The 19,008-nt window shown below is 33.2% G+C and overlaps 2 protein-coding genes across 8 annotated transcripts; both read right to left on the bottom strand.

Annotated features, from left to right (window-relative positions):
• Positions 1-2,960: 2,960 nt before the first annotated feature.
• LOC135152647 (uncharacterized) lies at positions 2,961-11,371 on the bottom strand. 6 transcript variants are annotated; one of them, XM_064093163.1, is made up of 15 exons: positions 11,278-11,371; positions 10,446-10,544; positions 9,461-9,588; positions 9,224-9,374; positions 9,026-9,135; positions 8,830-8,880; positions 8,645-8,728; positions 8,520-8,568; positions 8,342-8,433; positions 7,411-7,549; positions 7,029-7,156; positions 5,553-6,931; positions 4,957-5,067; positions 4,117-4,867; positions 2,961-3,370 (listed from the first exon to the last, which is right to left on the bottom strand). In XM_064093163.1, exons 2-14 carry the CDS (start codon positions 10,536-10,538, stop codon positions 4,293-4,295), a joined length of 3,090 nt encoding a protein of 1,029 aa, XP_063949233.1. In that variant the 5' UTR covers positions 10,539-10,544; positions 11,278-11,371; the 3' UTR covers positions 2,961-3,370; positions 4,117-4,292. The 6 variants fall into 6 exon arrangements, with proteins under 6 accessions (XP_063949233.1, XP_063949236.1, XP_063949235.1 ...); XM_064093166.1 differs by having other exon boundaries at positions 7,411-7,543; XM_064093165.1 differs by lacking the exon at positions 11,278-11,371 and adding an exon at positions 11,213-11,231.
• Positions 11,372-12,296: 925 nt separating this feature from the next.
• LOC108222030 (meiotic recombination protein SPO11-1-like) lies at positions 12,297-18,250 on the bottom strand. 2 transcript variants are annotated; one of them, XM_064078816.1, is made up of 16 exons: positions 18,093-18,248; positions 17,868-17,970; positions 16,955-17,028; positions 16,608-16,709; positions 16,294-16,367; positions 15,689-15,705; positions 15,497-15,566; positions 15,389-15,425; positions 15,125-15,172; positions 14,985-15,043; positions 14,885-14,916; positions 14,685-14,790; positions 14,480-14,600; positions 14,124-14,187; positions 13,901-14,010; positions 12,297-13,144 (listed from the first exon to the last, which is right to left on the bottom strand). In XM_064078816.1, exons 1-16 carry the CDS (start codon positions 18,145-18,147, stop codon positions 12,933-12,935), a joined length of 1,284 nt encoding a protein of 427 aa, XP_063934886.1. In that variant the 5' UTR covers positions 18,148-18,248; the 3' UTR covers positions 12,297-12,932. The 2 variants fall into 2 exon arrangements, with proteins under 2 accessions (XP_063934886.1, XP_063934887.1); XM_064078817.1 differs by having other exon boundaries at positions 13,008-13,144; positions 13,888-14,010; positions 18,093-18,250.
• Positions 18,251-19,008: the final 758 nt, after the last annotated feature.

Genomic DNA, 19,008 nt, shown 5'->3' with positions numbered 1-19,008 from the left:
GGACACTAGAATTGTGTATATATATACTGTCGCACGTTTAAATAGCATATATTGTATCTTCAAATTTCTAAGAAACTGAAGAGAACTTTATTTATTTATATAACATAATTTCTTCCCGAAGTGAGGAAAATCAAGAAGGTTCAGTTTTCCAGTATCTTTGTGCAATTTTCTATGATATTTATTCGTTTTCGAAAATCAATAATCGCTCTTTTAATTAATATCTTTAATTTATACTTCAGTCATGTCATGTCTAATATGTTAACTTTGGCATAGTTAGTTCTTTTTTTAAATTTTATCAAAACAGGATTTAGCTTGGGTTGATTTGAATGACATTACAATAAAAATAATAATGTAAGAGTTTCTATGACAAAAAAATTATTTTTAAGGGATTTGATGCACATTTTGAAATGAATTATATCCCATTTGTATATGCTACGCATATGAAAATGTGCTATTGTAAATTTGTGTACGATTATAATAAGCTGTTAAGTTTTATCTGTCACGCATAAAAAATGAAGAATCCCATCTTCTTTATTTATACCATCCACATTCGAAATAAGCACTGGAAAAAAAATTCAAATTACATGCACAACCATCTAATTTTTAACTTAAAAAACAGCTAGGCTGTAAACAAAAGCGAAACATGAAAATGAGGGGTTTTTTTCTTTAATCTAGTGCCAGTGTAAGCCCATTTGATCACGGAACTTTGATTTTTGAACATGTGGGTATAGCCGTATATAGGCAAGTTTTTTTGGGATGTGCATGCCTCAAGTATATTCCAAAGAGGAGATTCCGCTCATTTGTTTTGAGCTTAACATTGCTCAACGGCTGAACCGATTCCAGCTTACCGATTAATGCGAGTTCAGATTGTTTGGCAACCATATTTATATTCTGAATTATTCATATACTGCTGACCCACTCACTCTAAAATCGGTGAAAAAATCATTCACCGCCAGCTTATACTACTGTATGCCAACTTCAATCTTGTAAGAATATATTTTATTTGTTTACTATATTTTATATATGTTGATTTTATCCCAAGTTTGGTTCCTATCAACCGAAAATAATAAGTTTTCAAAAAAAATTTAAAAATAATATAATAATAAACGATATAAATTTTTAATTTTATAATTATTTTGGATAATAATATGTGTAATATTTCTTTTATATATGTCTAAATAAATTTTCATCTTATTAAAAACCAAGTGATATATATTTTATTCAAATTTGGATAAAAAAAGATTATGAAAACAAATTATCATATTTATAATATATTATTCATATATTTTGAATATTATTCATCAAACAATATTATTCGTTCAGCATTCAGATAATTCATCTATTAAAACATTCATATATATTAATAATTCAATTCAGATTAATGACCCTAAAACTACTTGCTATCTAATTCATAAAGATATGTAAGAAGATATTGGTGTCATGCGGTGTGCTTATTTTTCTGGAAGATCATATATTTGAATCGTTGGATGAAAAATTTAATAGGTAATATTAAAATAAATTTGAGGTCCAACTTTTCATCAAATAAACGAGTGAATATTTATAGAACTTTAAAATATAATAAAACTATCATTAGTATGTCAAGCTAAAAAAACTCGCTGAATGATTAAAATCTGATTAATCATCGTATTACGATTTTTTTTAAATTAGATTTGAAAAAAAAATACTCGAAAAAGAGTTAGATACACAACATTCAATACAAATAGAACATTGAACGTAGAAGAATTTTATTTTAGAACAAATTATATTTTCAATAATTACAATTAGTTTTATTTTAATCTAGGTAGTCAGATTTATCATCTAATAATTAAAAACCAGTATTATGTTTAAAACAGCCCTGACACGGAACAGCGCCCATGTTTAAGTAAAGATTTACTCGTATTTTCTCTCCTGAATATAAAAACTATTCAAAATTTATTTTTCAGATTTGACATTTCTGCACATGTGGGCTGGATGTCAAAGCGGCCCATTATCGATGGGGTGGTTGATATGGAGGAAATATATTTATAATTGGGCTACCTTTTTACTTCTTTAAACAGCTACGATTCAAAATTTGTTATTAATATTATATTTACGTTGTTGTCTTTTACCTTTCCAAGGTATAAAATTCTGATTTTACTCTTAATTCTCAGTTATGATCTTATATAAAGATTATTTATATAAATTTGAAAACACTCGAATAATAGTAAAATAATTTTCATATATCACTTTGTTATCTGATTCATATTAAAGTTTTATCGTTCACCACTTCTTTCTGCAGTAAATATGTATTTGAGGCTCTGAATTCACCGTTAGTGACAGAACAAACACTCCACCTTTCAAGTATAAAAATATATTGTATGTTGAACATTGATAATACATCACCGGTATTTAATGAATATTAATAACTTCACCACGACGGTACATCACAATCACTTTTGCTCTCTGATAGATTAGAATCCCCAAATTACCTTATTCTATCTAAATTTAAAGGATAATATAATTAGATTTCAATCACCTTTTAAATTCAGTTCTACATGTAGAAATTATAATACCTTCTCATACAGTCCCACAAAGAATTAGAAAGATAGATCAAAATGTTGGACTACAGAGAATAGCCGAACCACATCTACAAAGAGGTCGTTTGGTTTGGTCCAAACAGTTATATGTGGTTGGAATGAGGAATCGAGTTAAGTTAGTATCGGTTTGAGGTATCATTCATATTCAATATCATATGTTTGTTTAAGTGCTGTAATCAATATATACAATTTTTGTAAAAAATAAGTTTATTAATTTATATTAATTACAGATATTAATAAAATTAGTATTGTTATAAATTTTTGCATTATTAATTTAATTTTCTATCATACATTAATATTACATTACTTAAATATAGATAAAAAAATCAAAAATAAAGGTATGAGTTTGGAATGGACAAACCTTATACCTGATTCACATATCCATGAACCAAACGACCCCCAGGTGGGATAATAATCCTTTATAGTTGGGAGAAAAACAAGGAAACTTGGAACTCAGAGCATGTAGCATGATAAAACACTCAACTTGCACAGTATTTGCTCAAAACTCCTGTAAACAAATTGTCTCTTTTTGCAACAAGGTAAACAAAACTAGAGCTACTTCCAGCAGACAGTATTTGCTCAAAACTTCTATAGCACAAATTGACAGCTGAAGCAATAATTTTAGAGCCACTTCCAGCACCAAGACAGTAAACACTAAAGTTCATAACCTGCGATTTCATCCTGATTCACAGTTTCGATCCTGGGCTCTTCTAGCATAATAACCATAATCAATAGGATCTTGTGTACCTTTCTGTATCATGCAGCTTCAAACCAAGACTTGATAGCTTAGTTTCCTGCATGAGGGTATACATGTATATAAAAACAGAAGATGGCACAATGCAGGTAAATAAACACAAGGAAGATGCAACATAATTTTAAAGAACAATTTTTAGTGTAATTATTACTGGGACCCAAAATGCCGAAATTTTTTCACAATATTGTTACTTCACATACAAAACCGTGGTCAAGAGTCCAGGACAGGGGAACAAGAATGTTCATAAACTTTTTAAGTTTCCCCTGAATGGCCACTGAAATAAATGGGAAGGGATAGGAATTCACTTAACATTCTAAATTTTTGTGAAAAAAAGATGCGAGAGGAAAAGAAAGATAGCCTGGACTTTTTTATGAGTTTAGCAAAAAACAATGGGCAGGAACAAAGTCATCTATCCTCGCATAGATTTGTGGGGAATGAAAGAAAGAAAATGCTAGAGCACCCAAATTGGATCCCAAATGTGGCATTTTTTAATTGGTAATATCACTATCAAATAAGATGGACCCCCCATGTAGGCACATCAACACCACCAATCCATGTCACTGATGCCACATCATTTAGAAAAAAATTTGAGACCCAATTTGGAGCCCATAGCATTGCTCAAGAAATAATTACGTTTTCGGTACCAACTATAATGGTATAAATAATTACTATTTGTTCCTAACTGGTACAGATCTTATTGCTTCTAACCAAAAAACTACTCAGATTATATTAAACTCTCTGCTTGTGTATTACTATTTAATGGTAACAACATAAACTCCTCTTTACCTGCTGGTTTTGGAGGAGACGGTTATCAGAACGTTCACTCCACCAATCAGCAGGTTAACCAGTAAAACCAGTCAAGATCCAGCCACATTTTATCAGTTCACTGCTGTCATGACAAGTTGGATATAGTCATTCTATATCAGTTTCAACATTAAAGGGATTAGTCCACTAGACAAAGTTCAAATCCCATATGTTTGATTATATAAATCTCCAGAACTGGAAATCCGGTACTTCGAATCCTGGCGACCACTAAAGTACTGATTTCCTCCCAATCTCTCCGATCTAAGAAACTCTGCCGCAGTTGAGCCATTTCCACTCTGAACCTCTTTCCAACCATCCCAACTACCGCTCGACACAAGTTGATTTCTGGACTGTGAAAGACCAAATTGAGAATACTGGGATCCATTGTTTGCCAAAGCCTGCTCAAAAATCGTTGGAGGCATTCCATAATTATCCGGATAAGAAGAAAAACTGTTACCCATTTCGACATATCTGGGGTTCTGCTGTGGTGAAACAGATCTTTGCATCATTAGCTGCAATCTTGCCTCATTCTCATAATTACTCATCTGGGTAGGATAAGTTGACCTCATGTCTAAACTAGGGTTATTAAACCCATTAGGAAGTCTGCCTTTACCTACTGCCAATATTGCAGGATCAATAAACTCTATATCTGAATTGGTGGAATCATTATACATTCTAGAAGGTGACTGACTAGCATTTCTCAAGTAAGATGAATTGTTGAGCAAATGATTCCCTACAAGAAATCAGGCAATAAAATCGTAAGTTCAGAGATGTGAGATGTGCTTGAAACAAATCATTCAATGTGAAGTGTAAAATACAAACCAGAGTTTACGTCAAATGTCTGTTCCATCCTTTCAAAAGAGGAAAAGCCTGGAGGTGGAGCTCTGGTAGGCCCGGAAAATCCAGGAGGGGCTGTTACAGGTGCTCTAGAAACTATTTTGACATCAAAGTACAATAAATCATATCAGAAAAAAAATCATCTCAGTCACAATTTTTAAAAGCAGAAGGAGAATATCAACAAAAGCACTTAAACATATACATTAGTTATACTGTTATGTAAAAATTGTAAAGATACTAAAACAGATTTATCACGGAAATCAATGCATGTCAAAGCAGATCCAAGAACAATGATTTGCTCAATTTTCAGCCAAAAGCACAAAACCCATGTCAGTTCTCACACAACTAAGTCGATTACAGAACTAGCTAAAGAGTAAATCGCCAAAAGTTTTAATGTACATGAATGCATATACGGAGTAAAAGGATACAAAACTAAAGGCAAATGATGAGCATATTTAACAACAAATTTAGTATTTATTCTCCACAAGCAATCTATCAATAAAATGCCAGACTTGCAGAAAATAATAAAATATATATCAATAGACACTATCTGTAAAAAAAACCTGCAACTCTGAACTCACCAGAAAACCTGTTCGGTGAATTATGAAAATGGGTGCTTGCAAAATCACCAGGTTGATGCGCACTCAAAGTAGAATAACCATTGGCAGTACCACTGTGATAATGGTTTCCATTGTCCTTGAAACCATTCGTAAGAGAATGATTCCTGAGAGTTTGCTCAACGCCAGCAGATGATGGCCCAAAATTGGATGCTTGATGTTCCTCTCTTGCAAAAGAGAACCTAGACTGATTGCTGTTTTGTACTTTCTTCGTATTCGATGCACCAAGAGAACCCAGCTGTTTATCAGTTTCACCTAGTAACTTAACCAAATTCTGGGGTGAAGCCAAAGATTCATCCCATGAATCGAAGTCCATTGACAAAATATTTGATATGATGCTGCTCTCTCCCATTCCGTCTGCTAAAATACTATCGTGGTTTACTAACGCACTGCCATGTCTTCCATCATGCAATTTCAGTTCATCTTGTAGCATATAAGAAGAATCATTAGCACTGGTATCCAAATCAAAACTTCTAGTCTGGTTCCCAGCATAACCATTCGAAATAACTGGGGCATTATATGCTTGCGGAACAGAAAACTTGCTAGGTTGATTATCTACATTATTTAGATTAAAATTGGTGCTGGGTATACGGAAAGCCTCTTGAGAATGTAGATCCCTAAAACTATCTGATAACCGACCTATACTACTATCTGTGCTATTGGTAACTTCAGGATCCCTGCGTCTTTGTATATTAAAAGATTGGATATCATCCTTAACTTTACAAGTATCACTTTCTGCTACTTGCGACGGCGACACTAATTTAAATTCAGACAGATCCCTTGCTGCAACAGGATCCTTACTGGAGGATGCATCCTTTGCTGCAGCATCTGTTGACAAGAGTTCTCTGTATTTTGTGTCTACGTGCTGTGGCCCATGAGTAATTATATTTAGAGACAACATATCAGAACATAATTCCTTAACTTTACTCTCTACAGGTAGATGTGAATTTCTTTCTGAATTGATACTGCAAGACTGCACTGTGATATCTGCCATGCTTGTGGACCCATCTACTTTTGGCGATGGCGTAGATATCTGGTCACTTGTCACTAGTTTATCAAAATGTCCAATCTTGGTGGAAGTATTCGATGACTTTTGTTGCTTATCTACATCCTGTATTCCCACAGATGCTACTGGAACAGATTTATTCCTCTGTAAGGGAAACCAACCTTCTCCATTAAGTTTCTTTCCTGAAGTATTATGCATTAAGGAGACTTTGGCTGGGCTCACTACTGCAGTTGAAAATGCGACTGAAATGCCACCTGTATCAGATTTCTGCTTAGAAGGTCCATTTGAGCTTGCCATGCTTGTTGGTGATGGTTGACTATTTGAAGCACGCGCTCCCCTGAGAAAAATTTAAACTTGTATATATTAAATTCTATAACAAATAAACAGGGGGGGGGGGGGGGGGGGGGGGGGGGGGTAAACAGTCAAATCTGTACCAAGATGCTGCTGCAGGAAGACCAACAGATTTACTAGAGTGACTATTTGGTGGAGAGCCCCTCACACTGCTTGCCGGAGTTTGCCAGACAGATGACTCCAATATGTTTTGAGAAGAGATGTCAAGGTTCTGCACCATATCAAAAATCAAAAAAGACGTGTCGTGGTCACAGTCTATACTCTATATATATAAGTTTTTGAGTTAAACCTCAATTACTAATTATATTATGAAAAATTACGTATGTAATTCAGTATCCTTTAGAATTGCTACTCTATAGCATACTTGTACACCAATGCTTAAAAACACACGAGATTGAGCAATCCACTGATTTATGTTAAAAGGAAGAAGACCCAAAAACAAATAATTTGTACTCAAAAACATACATCCGTTGAGCTTTTATTATGATGTATTCCAGATGAGGAGCAGCTGTCATTACAGAAGTCGTCTGCTGGTGGTGGTAATACACTCCCAGATCGTCGTTGTGTGTCGATTGTGGCACCCACACTCAGTTGAACTCTATTTCTTCAAAATAACATTGTAAGTTAATTAGGCAGAAAATAGATAGTTGATTGTATCAAAAGATGATCGATCAGGCAAGCCTACTCAATAAAACATGCCACAAATATGTACCGAGTGAAAGTGTAAAATGGGAAAAAACCAAATAAAAACTTCAAAATTAAACCAAACACCCTTGCTGAAGTAATAGGCAATTTCTAAGTCAAACTTTGTGGTAATTTCAGGTCTTCATTCATTTCTAAACATTTAAGCATTAGAAGTTATCATTCAATTGTCATATTGTGTAAGTAACACCACTATATTGTTGAATGTAACCATTTCACAGTAGATATTGTTTATGTTGCACTACTATATTATGCAATGGCAAAGTATTATTCTTTGAAGTCAGCATACATATCAAAACAGAGGGTTACCACTAATCCAGCACAGAAAAGCATAACTGATAAAAACAATTTTCAAGCAATCTAAGTTTTGTCTACCACATATCCAATATTTCAACTCTATAAACATGTATACATTAGCTGCAAAAAGACAATTTATAGAATGTATTATCTTGTATTTGTGATGATAAAAACAAATTACCAAAGCTGTTTGAGCGCCTCTATATTATACCGAATGCTGAGTTTATAGTTTGCTCACGTCTGATGGAGGAAGTGCAGATACTAATTTATTATTGTAAGTATACAATTATTCAGAAAAGCAATCAAATTTGCATATTGGCTAGATGGAGATTGATTTCTTCCAAAAGATATGATTGATAAAACAATACATTGAATGCACATGACAATTATACAATACCTTGTGTATGCTGATATTATTTCATCTTTAGTGAAACTATCTTCTTGTGTACCAATTTCATGCAAGTATAGACAATCAGGATTGATGCATGGCTGGACCAAAGTTTGATGATCAGAACAGCACAAAATCACAAACTCAAAATGTCAAATTTAAGTATTAATTAAATTGGGGACCATACCACACTCCTCAGCCATGCATGGCAATATTTTGTGGTTCCAAAGCAGGCCCTGCAACACAAGAATAGTAAATAAGCAAACAGATAACAATTACTGCTGCAATCCACAAAAGCCAACAGAATCAGACCTTAATGGTCTACCCTCCAATGTGTAACCATGCACTGACTGAATGCAACGAACTGCTTCTTCCTCCTTTGAATAAGTAATATATCTGTAAAAACAAAGGTTGATAATCTAAGAGTTAATATACATCTCATATATGACTTTTAATAACTTTATTAACATCAGACAATTATAAGAACCTAAACGCACATATTCAAGATGGTCATTGCCCAAATTAAGACCTGAAAACCTGCTGCTTGGCTTCAAATTTTTACAAGAATAAGGAATCCGACTTAATATTCAGGCAATCTATTAGACACACAATTATACAAAAAATATTTCTATATGTAGGCCTAATTATGCTTGCAATCTTAAAGTCATTTCAATCAGAAAAAGAAACACTTACACACTACAAGTGCTATTTGGAAATTGTTGAATGGTCCCAGCTGCCGTACGAGAGATTGACACTTTAAGCACCTTCCCATATTGAGCAAAGTATTCCGCTCCTTGTAGGAGCTGCATAAAACAATATATATACAGGTGATAAAAAAACGAGCGGAAAAGTATAGACAAAAAGAAGCAAGAAAAGAGGAGATATACACACGTCTTCATCTGCCAAAGTAAGAGGTAACCCCACAATGTAGACAAGATTTCGTTGAATCACTCGAACACTACTTAGGTTCTTTCTACCATCAGGTGCTTTACTTTTCGACTTTGACTTCCCTTTCTTCTCCACATTCAACTCAGACAACAACCTATCAACGAGAAATATTCTGTGTCATCATAACTATGTCAATAAAATATCTGCAGACGTCAACATAAGCTATGCATAGATGAAAACCTTTCACATTGAGCTGCCTTTTCCACAATTTTTTCCTTGTTATAAGGGGTGCGACATGCTGGACACCTGCCTTCTACATTGTCTTTCTCAGCCATGTTTATTATGTGATGCCAGCACCAAACACAAATCTACAGGAGAAGCAAACACGCTATTGGGTTTGAGAGTCAACATCCATGAAAACTCACACCAAAGAGTATAAATTTCACGGTCACTACTGCTGGTTTAATCTATGCAAAAAGCTTAATTGTAGCATATCTACCGATTGTACTTTAAACTTTCCATTACTTCTGTTAGACGTTTTTTTAATATCATTTTAGTGCTTTCAACAATCAGCCTATGACATCTGATATGGGTAATAATAAAAAAAAAGAATTATGGAAGTTGTATCACTGTCACAAATCAGCCACTTAGCTAAAATTTTGATAAACTGTATTTAGAGCAATGTCCCATTAGATTCTTTACTAACCCTAACAAGTGTTTCCACTGTGAGTATGCAACACAAATATATATTGAAACATAAACACTTAACACTAATTTCAATATATGTCCTCCGCAGAAACTTGAAGAAATGCACAATGTTCCCCAATAAACCAAACAAAAATGTACAACTTAGCAACAATCCCTGCTGCTTTTTGTCTGTTTCACAAAGACAGATTCCCAATGACCTAAAAAATTATAGATTAAAATAACTTGATGCTGGGTAGAGATGTTTTATTAATTCAAAATCCGATGGCAGTTGGCAAATAATATAGATAAAAACAATTTCAAGAGCTTTCAATATAATAAAAATTTTAAAATGGAAAAACATTTCCACATAATGCAAAAACATCAGCCATAATATCTGACACTGATTTAGCATATTATAATTACTCTCCATAAGAGTACAGAATCAAATAAAAATGAATATTATCCTACCAAAAGCTAATCAGACTAAGTATTTTGCTGCAAAATTTTAACAAAGAGACATGTAAATAAGATTTCTGACCTCATAACCACACTTGCACGGCTTCAACTGCTGATCAGTCAAATCCATCTCTTCAGCACAGAGAGGGCAAGTCTTTTCTCCCTCGTTGCTCATGATTGCCTATACATTAAAAATTGCAGATACTCAACACAGTTTCATAATCAGATATTAAACTCTAGAAACCCTAAAAATGATTAGAAAAAGCAACAAAATTGACAACTTCCGAGTTATCAACTCCAAACAAAAACAGCTCAATATCTTTCAAGACGTATAAATAAATATACTTATATCAGTTCTAAACAAACAAAGATTCAAACAGATCACCCTGTCCTCTAAAAAGCTCAATTATATTAAAAAAAATTATTTTTACAAATATATTGATTGCTAGTTTGCTACACAAAGCTTAGCAGATAAAAAACCTAAAATACATAAATTCAAATTTCCACAAACTTTAAGCCAAAAATCCTAAATTAAAATAAGTAACATCAGAATCAAGATAATCGCAACCTCACCGTCAGCAATCAAATTCACTAAAACCTGCGAATCCAAAAATCGATCATTTTCGCAATCTAAACACATCAAAAGCACATCAAACTAATCCAATTCTCCAATTAACCCAAAACAACACAATCATATCATGCAAATCAAAATCAAAAAAACACAACTAACAAACTCATAATCAACACAACAACCAATCCAAACTAAACACAACGAACCTAAATCAAACAAATAAAACTGCGTAAATAACACAAAACGATCTAAAATCAAATCAAACGGATCGAACACACCGACTAAAACAACGAACAAAACAACGAACAAATCGAAAAATCGTATCGAGCTCGGATATACTTACAGTTGTGTGTATGACTGTATGTATAGATTGATGTATTGATTGGATTTGTGAGCTGCGGGGTTTCACAAGTCGTTTTCGTTTGATATATAAATAATTCTAGGGGTGCTTGTTTATGCCCCTGGAGTTTGTTATATTTACGGAAATACCATTTCCTGTTTTGTCGGCTTTGTGGTTTTTTGTATTATTATAAAAACTGAAATCACGAATATGTCCGCTTTTTTATTTTTGAGTAATCGGGGTATAGGTTAGAAGTCATTTTCAGCGAATGATAATAATATTATGCCTTCATAAATCAACTCCAATTTGTTAAAATTTTATAATTCGCTTAATTTATGGTCTTTGGCCAATTTATTTTGAGTTAGAATTAAATTTAATTAATGGGTCTGGTCATTTTGTTCAGAATTAGAATTGATATATTAAGTTCAAAAAAGATGGTATACTTTTATGATAAGTTAAACTGTTAATATTTATTTAGATTAATAGAATCGTGCTTGTCCTACACTTTAGTCTAGTATAAATTATTATTATATATTTGTAGCACAAATGTATAGGTAAAGGCCTAAAGGGGTGGTGTATTCAATTGATATTTTTAAAATTTTTTAATTTTTGAAATTTGCGTGTATTCAACTCAAAATTTTCAAAATTATATCAAAATTTCAAGATATTCAACTAAAATTTTAAAGTACATTATAAAATTTATTTAATAATTTTAAAATATGTTAAAAATTCTGATGAAATAATGTAAAATTTATTAAAATTCGATTCTACTTCCTGATGGTTTTTTTAGAAATAGATTTTATAAGATCCTTTTGTGTACTTTTTAACCTTTATAAAATTCCATCAAAATGTATAGAATATCACCCGATATCTTGCAACATTTTATCTAGACTCCTCATTTTAGAAAATGAGTAATTTTCTAACAAAGAAACATAAATATATCCAATATTAAATACAGTAAGTAAATATTTGCTTACAACCGTCAAATATTTTGTCTAAAGTTAACTTCTAGTTAGTACTGTTTTTATACCCATCTTAAAAATTTACTTCAAAAGTGTTTTTTAGGAACAGGAGTTAACAAATGACCCAAATTAAAATTTGTACGCAGAATTCTTTATCTAAAAGAGTTCCACGTACTAAAAGAGTCTGCACATAAAGAAACTAACTGTTACCATGTCTCTTATTAGCATATTCTCCAGCTAGATTAATAAGGTAACTAGTAATTACCTTTATCATAATACTCTCCATAGCCCAGAGCATAAACTAAACCCCATCAGCACAGAGAGTTAGCATTTGTGTGTGTAAATTAGAATACTATATTCACAACAATGGATAGAGAGGAAAGATCAGAAGTAGATGACAAGAAACAAAAACAGATATATGATCAAATGATAACAGTTATAGAGGGAAGAGTTGAAGTGAGTAACAAAAAACAAAGGAGAGAAGAAAAAAAAGGGGGACCATCAACTGTGAGTTGTGACGTATGCATGGATGTGATCTCAGTCACCGATTCCATTCATGTTCCCAAGTGCCATCACAGATTCTGTGGAGATTGCATTGGGAGTCATCTCCAGAAGAAAATTCAAGAAAATGTTAGACAAGTTAAGTGTCCAAGCTCCAAGTGCAGAGCTGTTTTGAAGCCAGAGTTTTGCAGCAACTTAATTCCGGAAAAAGTGTATGAAAGATGGACAAATGCTTTGACTGAAATTTATGCTTTGGAGAATGCACGGGAGATTGAATGTCCGTCTGACGATTGTGAAGGAGTGTTCACGGTTGATAGAAGGGGATTTGGTACCAAGAGGTTGTGCTCCAAGTGTGGAGGGTCGTTTTGTTTGCGTTGCAGATCCGAGTTGTTGTGTACTGGGTTCAGCTGCAAAATTTGTGAGAGAACAAGACGTTTGAATCAGAATCATCGAAGAAACCGAGGTTTTAAAACCATTCATCACATTTGAAAAGAATAAGAGTAAACTTCTCTTCTCAACTACAGATATTTTACATTGTTATATATACTTTGGCAGATGTATGTTTTTTATCTCATCTTTCAGAAATTGAGTCTGGGTTGAAAATATATTGATTTTATTATTTTATATAGATTTTGGCATATAGATTTTTTCCTCACCTTTCTATAAGGGTGTTTAATGAGGACATCATATTTTCTTCATAACAGCTTTCAACTGCTTGAAGGATTGGAGGGATGGACTTCTCTTACACAAATTAACAGAGGATTTTCTGATGGCGTACAGGACCAGAGATTTATATTATGATTCATGTCAGATGCAATTTTTCTTTGTTCTTATATGATTTAAGTTTATAACTAGTTTTGGCTCTCCTTATTCGTTGCCGAGGAACTTGCTAAGTTTCAATCATAAGAATTTAGTATTTATTTCGTCTGAAATGCCTTGTATATATGCCTGTGTGTGTTGTATCTACAACTTGTTTTATGATCTCTAAAGCAGGGTGAACAATTTGCAATTCAGAATTACAATTTTAGGTTTGACTGGGAACAATTGTCAGGACTCAAAATGATCCCAACAATATTATCTGAGTACGATATCATAAGAGCTTTAAGGATCTAGCAAACACTGTATTACAGCAAAAAAGAAGGAATTTTACATTTGCAATTCACCTTTAATCTTAGATGGCACATAAACCTCTGACAAGAAAGAAAGTGAGTGTGCTGACAATGCTTCAATCTCAAATTTGACTCCTCTTTGCATCAGCAACTCCAGCTCCAACCTTCAAAAGCAACACCAAATAAATGAAAAAGAACTGGTTGCAGTGCCAATAGATTTAATAACAATAGCAGAAAGAATCAGTTACAAGTATTTACAAATAAACTTGTGTCACACCTCCATTCTGGCACTTCTCTTTCCAAGTAACATCTACGCAACAATGCTTCAGTTCTCGACTTGTCTTTAAATTTATGCAGGATACAGCAAAAAGAACTCAAATTCAATACAGATTGTCATTAGAAATTGCTTTCCACCTACTGTCTATCAAATGTAAATTGGATAATATAATCATAATCTTAGATTTTCTTTTAAAACATCTATAGTTATAAAAGCAATTTAAACATCCAGAAAAAGAGAGCCACAGAACAGATTAAAAAAGAGTGGCCTTCGCTGGGCTCCGTTGGATGACACGTAAATATTAAGAAGAGAGCATGAAAAATATTGTAGTTTCAAACAGAATTCGTGAATCTCACCTTCATTGGTCAAAGGAAGTAGACAGTGTTGCGGAAGACTAAATCTATCCACATCAGAAATAAATACTCCAATCCATTGTATATTGCTTATACGTAGAAATTTTGCATCAAATGCCATTTGCTTTAAGAATATAGATAAAACAAGCACCAAATAAGTTTCAGTAGACAGTCAGTAGTATAACTACAAAACCACGAGAAACCTCACCATTGAACCAAATCGATATGTAGTCAAGATGTCAAAGCCATATGGATCACAATCTACTAAGCAATATGTAGGCAGGCACAACTTTTCAATGATGAGCCGCAGAAACCTGTTCCAAAACAGACGGACGCACAGCAACTGTATTCTCATTGTGCTCATTTTTAAGTATAAAGAATACAATGCAAGCACAGTAATGAGGCGACCTTCTTGTGGGAACATCTGGATAACCTCTTCCCTGTTGGAAAAGCAAAGTTAGCAGTATTTCGAGATTATACAGCAACTAGCAATTAATAGTACACTTACTGTGATGACAATACACTGGTTTTTCTTGCAGAACTGATCATTGGATAGTCGCTGAAAAACTGCATTAAACCAATTGAATAGTTACTTACATTTTAAGTTAAGAACAATGATAATGGCAGTCTGCCTAAGAAATGTTTGACCTGATTCTTTCTCCACAATCAATATATATTTGGCAACACTCATGATATCTGTCCCAAAAAAGAAGAAGAAAAATTAGCAAAGAGGCAAGCTGCACAATTCTGTTCTAATTACCTGCTTCACAACAGCAGGAACTCTGGAAAGAAGACTTAAGCAAAGATTAAAGTGATTTAGAACAATTCTTGTATATCAACATCACTGTATATAATCTCTAATGGAGGTATTGTAAAATCATATCAAGATGATGATATTGTATTTATGGATACCTTTTACGTCTTCAACGTTCACCGGAACAGGATGAGCCTGAAGTAAACAAACAAGCATCAGTTTCTGTTATTTATAATGTTATAGTAACTAATGATGCTTGTTCTCACAGAATTGGGACTGTTAATGCAATCAAATATCCTTCCAGCTTCTGAGAATCTTAGCCATCCCATCACCAATCTATTAGAAAAAAAAAATCATATCCATAGATCGAACAAGAGCATGTCAGCTACACCCATGAGATGTAACCTGCTTGTCACAGTATACAGAAACTATCAGCATAATCATAGAGTATTTGTTACCCTTTCCCAACAGACACCTGCAAAAGTAAACATAAAATCAAAAATATGAGATGTCAAGTTTATTTCAGAGCTGAAAGGAATCACAATTTTCACATATACAACCCTACTGTGTTGTGTTCTCCTGACTGGCTGCAAGTAATTTCTGATATCTTTGTAAGTGGCTAAGGTATATAATTTATTTCACGCCAACATCAGTTAATTTTGGTACCATGAGGACATTCAAATTGTTTTGGAAAATTATTATTATTTCTCACATGCACATTTTTTATTTATTCACTACTACTGGCCTCCTCTGTATCTTTAGAAACAAAGTAGTAGGATAAAAAGCACAGGAGTAGCACTAGCATTTCATAGTTTAATACAACACACTTTAGTTTAATCGAGGAAAATTGTTATGTAGTATTGATCCCTAAGAATTGGCATACATCATTCTTTCTTCCTGAAAAGAAATAAAAGACAAAGTGGCAAAACTAGAGTCATGTTTACTGGACATTTCTTATGAGGTCATCTTCAGCATTCCCTCAAGTAACGACGACTACTTGAGCTGTAACAGTAATAACAAAATAATAGAACAGAAAAAACAGCAGGTGGAACTTTTTACATACTACATTCAGATTGTGGCGACTGCACTGCAGAAGGATGCAGATGTCATTGATTGCACGGTCAACCACCGACTGTTCTGTTCCGAGTAAATTAAAGTGAGAGATATTCTGGGAGGGAAGTTCTGGCTTGGAATTAAACCAATAATGTGGTACACATTGAAGTAATATGGTTAAAAGTGTTATTCATAAATACAAAGCAATCCACCTAGAAAATTAGCTGATGAGGCATCCCCCCCCCCCCCCCCCCCCCCACCAGTCCACCACACACACACACACAAAGAGAAGAAGAAGAAAACAAAGGAGAATTACAATTTCACCTCTAAAAACAGATGGATGCATGTAGAATATATCCCTCTTTGAGCCATGCTTGTTTTCTTGCAGAAGTTGCTGAACAATCAGCAGCACTCTTAGCAAGACATCTGAAAATTGACGAGGCCATTAAAAACCTTCTACTGAAATTTCATTTTTTTTTTCTACTTATACTTGTGGTATGAAAGAGGAAACTCTATGGTAAATTTACAGCATAAAGTAGATACTACTAAATTTCAATATTTTTATTTCTATCTAACACTTGTGATATGAAAGAGGAAACTCTGATTGATTTACAGCGTAAGGTAGTTTACATGACGAAACTGATACAAACATAATCATGACTAACACTCACCCAGCCGATGAACATGACATTCACGTTGTAGTGTTATAAGCTCCTTTCCCTTGGCCGTATCAGAACTGCAGCAACTGCACACACCCACACATCAATAACCACTTACATTCCACACAACATGGTGCTTATGCAATCAACTGCTGAATAATTTGTTCACAGCTAAAAGGACAGGTAACTTAGAAGTTAAAACATTACAACATAACACATCCCTGAGTTGAGCAGTCACTAGTGTGTTTATCATTATTCACACAGCTACAATTTTTTTAAAAGGTCAATATTGTCAACTTTTGACGTGAAAGTCTTAAACTAGTAATTCCCACAACTAAAAAGACAGTATTATCTAAGAAAAAACAGCTCACGTTCCGTAGTATAAATTTGGGATCCATTAAATTTGATATAAAATTTTAACAAGTCTGATATAAAAACTCCATTTCGCTTGTTATTAGTGCTTGGGTTGCTTTCACTTGGACATAAAATAAAATTGGTATAGGATAAAATGATCATTTACTTCCGACTAAAGTATTCGTTCTCCTGTAGATCAAAAGGCCTGGAACGGTTAGTTCCTTGGCGCATTTTACTCTCATACAATGTCCAAATTCCAATTCTGCACAAATAGCACCAAATTTTGCCGACCTCCTAACAGAGCACCAGAGGTGTACTTCAATTAATTAGACTGCAGGGTCAGCAAAATTACTTATAATAACGTATATTCCACCATTCATTTCACTTGAATTCAAGTTAATTAATTAAATCTTTAAAATATAATCATTTCACTCTTCACATTACCAGAAAAATAAGCAGGCAATTAAACATAAAAATATCGCTATTACATAACTAAATCCTCTCTCTCTCCCTCACACACACACACACGGAGAGAGATGAATTTGAAAGTACAATAGGTGCAATAACATACCAGTGACCAGAAGAGTCAGTACAGTAGTTCCTGAATCGATCAATGTGCACAACAAAAGAAGATTGTTCCTTACACATACCTTTGATTATCGATCGAGTAAAATCTGAAATTACTCAGATAGTATAATTAGATCAACTACAAGTTCGATTAATCAAACTGTAATGAGCTGAAATTACATATCTAAGTGATCTCGAAATGTGCTGAAAGATGAGTTTGAGTTGTTACCCTTGATTCTGATCAACATATCGGATGGGCGCGAGATTGAATTGTTTCCCTCCATTTTCTAACATGAAAATGGATGCAGTTAGTCTTTGGACCTTTTGCATACGAATAAAGTTTGTTTTCCTGTATTCCTGTTGTGGGATCGAGGATAAGATAATGTGTATGAATAAAAATGATTAGAATTAATAGAAGCACGAGGGAAGTTTAAAAATGGTTGGATGAGTGCAAAATTGTAATGATCAGGTTTAGAGAGAATAGTTTAAAAGGAGTAATATATTTTTAAATGAAGGATGAGATCTTTAATACAAGATGTAAATATCGAAATGGCTAAAAAAATTAAATTTATAAATAATTGTTAATAATATAGTTTGAATTCCGCCAATTTTTTTTCAAATTTATTATTCTAATGTCTTCAAAACTCACAAATCACTCCCTAGCATGTGTTACTAGTTTAAAAACTAGTTTAAAAATTAATATATAGTATATATATATATATATATATATATATATATATATATATATTATCTAGGATTTTTGATGTGTGTCACTACTTAGTTTTCATTTAGGTGGAAGAATTTGATCGATAAGACTTTATGTACATGTATGAACCATTATTATTAATATGAATATGATTGGAGTAAATAAAAACATATCATCTCATTTAAAATTAGTTATTGGTGCACACACTAAAAAATTCCATATCATTTAACATGTTCCACGTTGTAGATGTATGTCATTCATCGATACACAGTACTTCTCTAATGAGTATGTTAAAAATTGTTTTTTTATAAGCATAATTTCCGAATATATTGATAATTAAATCATTTCAACACATGATTTTGATTTTATAGAAAATATGTGATGAAAATTGTTATCTCTTATCAAAACTGATTATCTTGGAAATAATGTTTTTCTCACA

Source organism: Daucus carota, chromosome 5 (assembly GCF_001625215.2).
Source record: "Daucus carota subsp. sativus chromosome 5, DH1 v3.0, whole genome shotgun sequence".
Taxonomy (NCBI): Eukaryota; Viridiplantae; Streptophyta; class Magnoliopsida; order Apiales; family Apiaceae; genus Daucus; species Daucus carota.
The sequence above is the reverse complement of the archived record's forward strand: the minus strand, read 5'-3'. Positions and strand labels throughout refer to the sequence as shown.

Coding starts and splice junctions, on each gene's coding strand:
- LOC135152647 (XM_064093163.1), bottom strand. CDS start 10,538: ATGAGCAACGAGGGAGAAAAGACTTGCCCTCTCTGTGCTGAAGAGATG. Junction 9,589..10,445: donor CGTGCAAGTGTGGTTATGAG/GTCAGAAATCTT, acceptor CTTCTCCTGTAG/ATTTGTGTTTGGTGCTGGCA. Junction 7,157..7,410: donor ATAATAAAAGCTCAACGGAT/GTATGTTTTTGA, acceptor GATATGGTGCAG/AACCTTGACATCTCTTCTCA.
- LOC108222030 (XM_064078816.1), bottom strand. CDS start 18,147: ATGGAGGGAAACAATTCAATCTCGCGCCCATCCGATATGTTGATCAGA. Junction 15,173..15,388: donor GAACGTTGAAGACGTAAAAG/GTATCCATAAAT, acceptor TTTTTGGGACAG/ATATCATGAGTGTTGCCAAA. Junction 13,145..13,900: donor TGTGCCATCTAAGATTAAAG/GTGAATTGCAAA, acceptor CAAATTTTGCAG/CTGAACCCAGTACACAACAA.